Source organism: Rhagoletis pomonella, unplaced genomic scaffold (genome assembly GCF_013731165.1).
Source record: "Rhagoletis pomonella isolate Grant_MI unplaced genomic scaffold, Rhpom_1.0 Rhpom_scaffold_00302, whole genome shotgun sequence".
NCBI classification, from domain to species: domain Eukaryota; kingdom Metazoa; phylum Arthropoda; class Insecta; order Diptera; family Tephritidae; genus Rhagoletis; species Rhagoletis pomonella.
Window position 1 is genome coordinate 42,562 of NW_023458856.1, and position 6,148 is coordinate 48,709.

The 6,148-nt window shown below is 34.9% G+C and overlaps 1 protein-coding gene across 1 annotated transcript; it reads right to left on the reverse strand.

The window, feature by feature from the left end:
* Window positions 1-324: 324 nt before the first annotated feature.
* LOC118750558 (homeobox protein Hox-A2-like) lies at window positions 325-5,448 on the reverse strand. The gene is made up of 3 exons (XM_036485292.1): window positions 5,287-5,448; window positions 1,698-1,975; window positions 325-1,618 (listed from the first exon to the last, which is right to left on the reverse strand). Exons 1-3 carry the CDS (start codon window positions 5,325-5,327, stop codon window positions 642-644), a joined length of 1,296 nt encoding a protein of 431 aa, XP_036341185.1. The 5' UTR covers window positions 5,328-5,448; the 3' UTR covers window positions 325-641.
* Window positions 5,449-6,148: the final 700 nt, after the last annotated feature.

The window sequence follows — 6,148 nt, forward strand, 5'->3', positions numbered from 1 at the left end:
GTCAAGATAAAAAAAAAAAACATTTTTTTTTTAATTGCGGTCGTCCCTCGCCTGGCAATGACATTAACCTTCGAGGGAATTTCTGGCTGGAAAAAACTTCTCATAAAAAACCAATTGCCCTTTGGAGTCGGCTTAAAATTGTGGCTGACTTCCAAAACGTCAATTGCTTTGCATCCGTACAAATATAATATTCTGTAATGCCAAAATACAAAATGTTGACAATGTATACTTTTTCAAAACGCAGCCGCAAAAAGTTATCGAAACGCATTGCTAGAGTAATAAGCGCATCAGAAACAAAGTTGATGCTTCGTTTGTTTTTGGTGACCATTGGTGTTTTAAAAATGGAAAATTCCGAAAGGTCATCATTGTTATATTAAAAACAGTTTAAATATACCGCAGCAGAACCGTATTTAAACATTGTATTGGTACGTTTTGGAAGTGAGCCTGTATGTTCATCCATTTGTGTAATAACATTAAGGCGCACACCACAAATTGGCGAAGAAGCTCGACCAAACACGTAGAAAATGTGCAAACGCCAAATATTTATTTTATTTGCTTAAAAAATAAAGACCCCTCTCCCTGCCGCGAATCTCTCTCTATCTACAGCACTGCCAGCTACTAAATATAGAATATCGCCTACCTTAAAACTTATCATCTACAAGGTCACCAATGCCATCCACATTAATATTTAGCGATAGCGGTTTGTCCAGTGACAACAAAGATGGCGGCGACTTGTTGGGATCGTTTTCGCCAGATAAATTAAATGTTGGTAAATCTAGACTCAATGCACTCTGGTGTTGTGGTGCATGCATTTGACTGGAACTATGCATTAGATGTGATAGAGTTGTGTGTTGAAGTTCCTGATGTTGTTGAAGTTCCTGATGTTGTTGTTGTTGTTGCAATTGATGCAGCTCATTGTGATGAGGCACTTCGTGATGATTCTGTTGTAGTAATTGCGTTTGATCTTCGCTTTGCTGCTGTTGTTGTAGCTGTTGTGCCTGATGTAGTTGCTGCTCCAGCGTGTGTTGTATTACAACACCGCAGCCTTCCATCGCTTGACCGCCGTGGAATGAAAGACCATGCCCCAGGTGATCTAATATCGGCTTGTCCTCCAATGCTAGCGCATGATCCAGGCTCAGGATGCATTCGGCCTTGAAGTTATCAATTGTAAACTGATCGACATTGAGGAATTTCATTTCATCATAGGTGGAATTCGTGGTCACATCCAGATCTAGCGATGCATTAAGGCTGCTGCTCAGTAAGCTTATATGATGATTGCATTGACTGGAATTGTGATTGTGTTGATGGTGGCTGGTTTGCGGATCGCCGATATCATTGTTGTTGTTATTATGGCTGGTACTGTGTGTCACAATTAGTGGCGGTGGTGTGTTGGCCTGCGAGAGCGTGTGACACATGGTGGACATTGTACTCGTCGGCGGATAAGTGGACCACTCCATGGAGACGCCCCCACCACGCTCCAATTGATCAATATTCAGATTGAGAAAGATATTCGGTGATAGTCGGGACGGTGATATAGAGCTGGTACTAAATGACACTTTTGGTTCATTGTCCAATGAATTAGCGGACTGAGGCGGTGTATCCGGCAGTAGGGTGGTGCCTGTAAGTTAGAATTAATTACGTAGTAAAGTAACACTAGATATCTATATATTCACGTTCGAAATACATATATCAACAACCTAAAGGATTATCCAGCTGTACAATGGCATTTTCATCGGCATACGTTGTCTGCGCGCTCAAACCATCTTCGGCATCTTGTAGGTTTCCGCTTGCTATGCCGATGTCCACTTTCTCCTGTTTGCGCCATTTGGCCCGCCTATTCTGGAACCAAACTTGTACTCTTGCCTCCGTCAGGTCAATGCGTACAGCTAGCTCTTCGCGAAAAAAGACGTCTGGATAGTGAGTACGCTGGAACGCGCGCTCAAGTTCTTGCAATTGCAGCGAGTTGAATGTAGTTCTGTGCAAAAATACAAAACTGGTGTGAAGTATGGCATTTAAGGCGGAGAAATAAAGAAATAAATAAATAATATTTAATAGTAATATTAATAGAATAACGCCTCGGTATGGATTTGATGGCATGCCCATGCATGCAACACTTCGAGTGCTAAAACTTAGTTTGGTGTGATAGTAGATTATTTGGTACATAAATATATATGTATGTATATGTATGTATATGTATGTACCCCTACCCCCCACATGTTGTAAAGATATATTACTATCAGTTGGTTCAATGTACTTGTTGTGCTTCGCCATGCTTCTTAGTCAGTCGGTCATTCGAAAACATATACATACATATGTATGTACCTTCTTTTTAAGTTTTCTCTCATTCCCTCTTTGTTTGCCATCTACCTCCGTCGATTTTCTTTGCAACCAATATTTTCCACTAATCCCCGACAGGTAATCACTCACAGTGTGGGATCGTAAAACGTGGGAAAATATACATAAGCACATACTACGCATAGGTATGTATGTATGTATGTACATTCAATCTATACACCTATAAACACTACTATTGATTGCGTGTTTCGCTCTGTTAAAAAGACAACGCAATGTACAACAATTGTTCGCTAAGACCTGCTCCCCATGATGTAATCAAGTAAGATCCTTTAAGTTTAGTATCGATTGAAGTATGTATTGTGTTTGTATGTTTGTGACTATTTTTTTAGAATCACTCCTCATTTTTTCCTAGGAGTATACATATTTATTTAAATGGCTCATTCGAAAATTAAAAATTTTGATTCGAATACAACTTATACGTCGGACAGCAACCGTGGAATTATAATTATCGGCGTTGCTAAAATAAGTGAAAAATTTGGAAATTTGAAAGACATCCGCTGGGTATATACAACGATATATACCCCTTTGAATACACTGTGGAACAATTTTAAGTTTTTAAGGCCACAACGAAATGTTTCCCAAACGTTAGTATCCATTCATGGTAATTAGGCCCCAAAAGAATTTCGATCGATCGCATCAGAATAGTCTTTTTTACAGTGAGTTTATGTTTCCACTTTTTGTGCAAAAATTTTTGTAAAAATTCACCTCAAACATAAATCTTGTCTTCTTAACCCATAGATTTTTTTCATAGAACAATATAACCACATAACTCCTATCACATTTTGAATGAGCTTGCATATTAGAACTGCAACAGTCCTCTCTCGATTAATGATCTTACATAGCAGAAAATGTTAAGCAGGACATTTACCAGGGATCACCAGAAACGCCGATCAGCCGATTGAACGTTAATGCTCTATGCTATTTATTGTCTATCTTTAAATGCATGTTAGCCTAAATTGAGAAATAATGTATGCAATAATAATTTTTGCTTTCGGAAACCAATAGTAAACTTTAGCGAATATTTCAAAAGTAAATTCTATTATACCTACATATACATATATTTAATTTATATTGATTCGCCGCTTTTTGATCCTTTTTGAAAAAGTTCAGTTACGGTTTAAAGGTTTAATTTATTCTTCAAAACTGATGAGCTTAGAACTTTACTGGCAGTCATTGAAATAATAGATATTTTAGGATATAAATGGAAACAAAAAGTGTTTTGAAAGCAGTGACCGTAACGATTATGCTTTTGTTTCAAAAAAGTCAAAATGTAATCGTTATTTTTTCACCGATATGTTTTCAGTCAAAAATTAAAGTTACAAATTGACTTTTATTTTTTTGATCAAAAATAAAAGTTAAAATATGACTTTTATTTTTTCGGTCAAAAATAAAAGTTACGATTTGACTTTTATTCTTTTCAGTCAAATATAAAAGTCAAAACTTGACTTTTTTCCGAAGATTGCGTTCGAAAAGCATTTATGGAAATAGGCACCTATAAGAAGAAGCGCGTTGATGTTGATACCGACCTTATGGATTACTGGGAGAACAAAAAAATTATATATCCCCAACTAAGAGATCTGGCATGTACATATTAAACATCAAGTGCCAGCAACACAAGTCAGTGTAGAACGCGCGTTCTCAGCACTAAGCTTATTCTTAGCGATTTGCGATCAAATTTGTCGGATTCATTCCTGTAAAAAGGTGAACAACTTAAAGTTTAAATTAAATTAAAATAAAAAAGTACATTTTGTTATCCTAAAATTGAATGGGCTACAAAACTGCATACCAAAAATTTTTCTAAAAATTCTGAATAAAAAGTTTAAAAATTTGGTGAAAATTTGTCGAATTTTTATAATTTTTTTAAAAGGGGATTTATATGGTGTTTGTTGTATACCTAGCCAGGCTTTTATAAAAAAATATTAAACATAAAATAAACCATGCAAATATAGTTAAAACTCTTCAAAGTAAGGCGAGTCTATTCTAATGACCGCCAGTGTATGTAAACTGCCATTTTGACCGAAAAAATGAAAGCCAGATTTAACTTTTATAATTGACTGAAAATTTTAACCTTTATATTTGACCGAAAAATTAAGAAGTCAATATTTAAATTTTATTTTTGACTGAAAAAATAAAATTCAAATTTTAACTTTTATATTTGACCAAGAAAATAAAAGTCAAGTTTTTACTTTTACTTTTGACTGAAAAAAAACGAAAAAAATAAAAATCATATAGGATGAAAATTCCGTGGCTAACAAGCATCAGATTGCTATATAAAAATGTTAAAAAGACTGACTTTTTTGAATTGAAATTTTGAAAATAACTATTTTCGGTCCCTGATTGAAAGTTTAACAATCATGAAAAACTGTGGAACATATATACATATGTATAATTTGAGAGTTTCCAGCCTTTAGAAAGCAAAGACTCGCATTACTCGGCAAGGTACATCTGCGGCGCTTATAGTCAGCATTCGACAAAGTGCCAAAAAGCATTCGCTAAAGGAACGGAAATTTTCTTCAACATTGCTTGAAAGCGCTGATCCATGGGTCTCAGCGTTTCTGGCAATACTATGGACATTACCTCTTATGGTCAGCCAGCATAACCTACCTACCCATTATGAATCACGGGGTTAAAATGTTCTACGAAAAAATATAATGTTAAATTTTACATTTGGTCTCCGAAGGCAAGTATTATGATTGATGGAAATTTTTACATAAAAATGCATACAAATAAAATGATGGCGCCCGCACCGTTAAAAAAAATTTGTGATTACGTGGAACAAAATCAGGCATTATTTTGTTGAGGCCCTAAGATATATATCTTCCATAACGTTATGAACGTTATCAGAAAATATATCCTCCTCACTGTAATCGATTCGAAAAATGTGTGTCGTTATTACGATTATTATTATTTTTTTTATTGGCCTCTGCATACCTGTATCGCCTCTGCTTCCGCTTCATTGTGCTTCTCTCCATAAGAGGATTTAACGATTTATTGGTATTTTGTCGAGCTGTGCTTCATATTCGTTGTTGTTCAACGATTCTTTTATGAAACGAAAGTTACATTATTTGCTCCCATGAAAGGAGAAACTTTTCTGTGTTTTTTATTTTTTTTTCAGCATATCATAGACTTGTACTGTTAATGTTATTTTATAACTTCCATATTTAAAATGATATCTGCGTGTAAGATCTCATATAACCTTTTAATATGTAAAATATATTTTATTATTAAGAAAAAAATCACTTGCATTAGATTTTTGCTTTGGAATTTGAGTATACATACATATTGACAATGCATATAGTATTTACTTTCTCATGTCACACACAAGTTAAATACCGTTATACTAAAATATATATTCACAATATATTTTCACGATCCCATTCCTCAGTATGTCGAAGCGCCGATGTCACCAACTAGACTAAATTAGGGGATTGTGTTGGCATGTTCTGAACTTTCGAAGTTCGCTGCGGAAGCCCTAAAAGTTTTATGTTCTACGAGTATTCTATTCTCCGATTTGTTCTATTCCTGCTGCATGCTTATTCTGCTTCGAAATTTCTTTTTTTTTTAGTTCAGAGTTTTTGCAAATAAACATGTGTATATTTTTGTGGTGATTTGCCCATTTCTTTTATTTGGTATTATGTATTTGTAATATGCCCCTATTGCACTTTCTATTTCTATCGCCAGCATTGCATTCATATAGCTGTTGTATTATCGTTTTTTTTCATGTTCTTCATGTTATTATCCTCTTTTGTTTTTAAGTAATATCTACTAAATATGCGTACAAATATACATACAT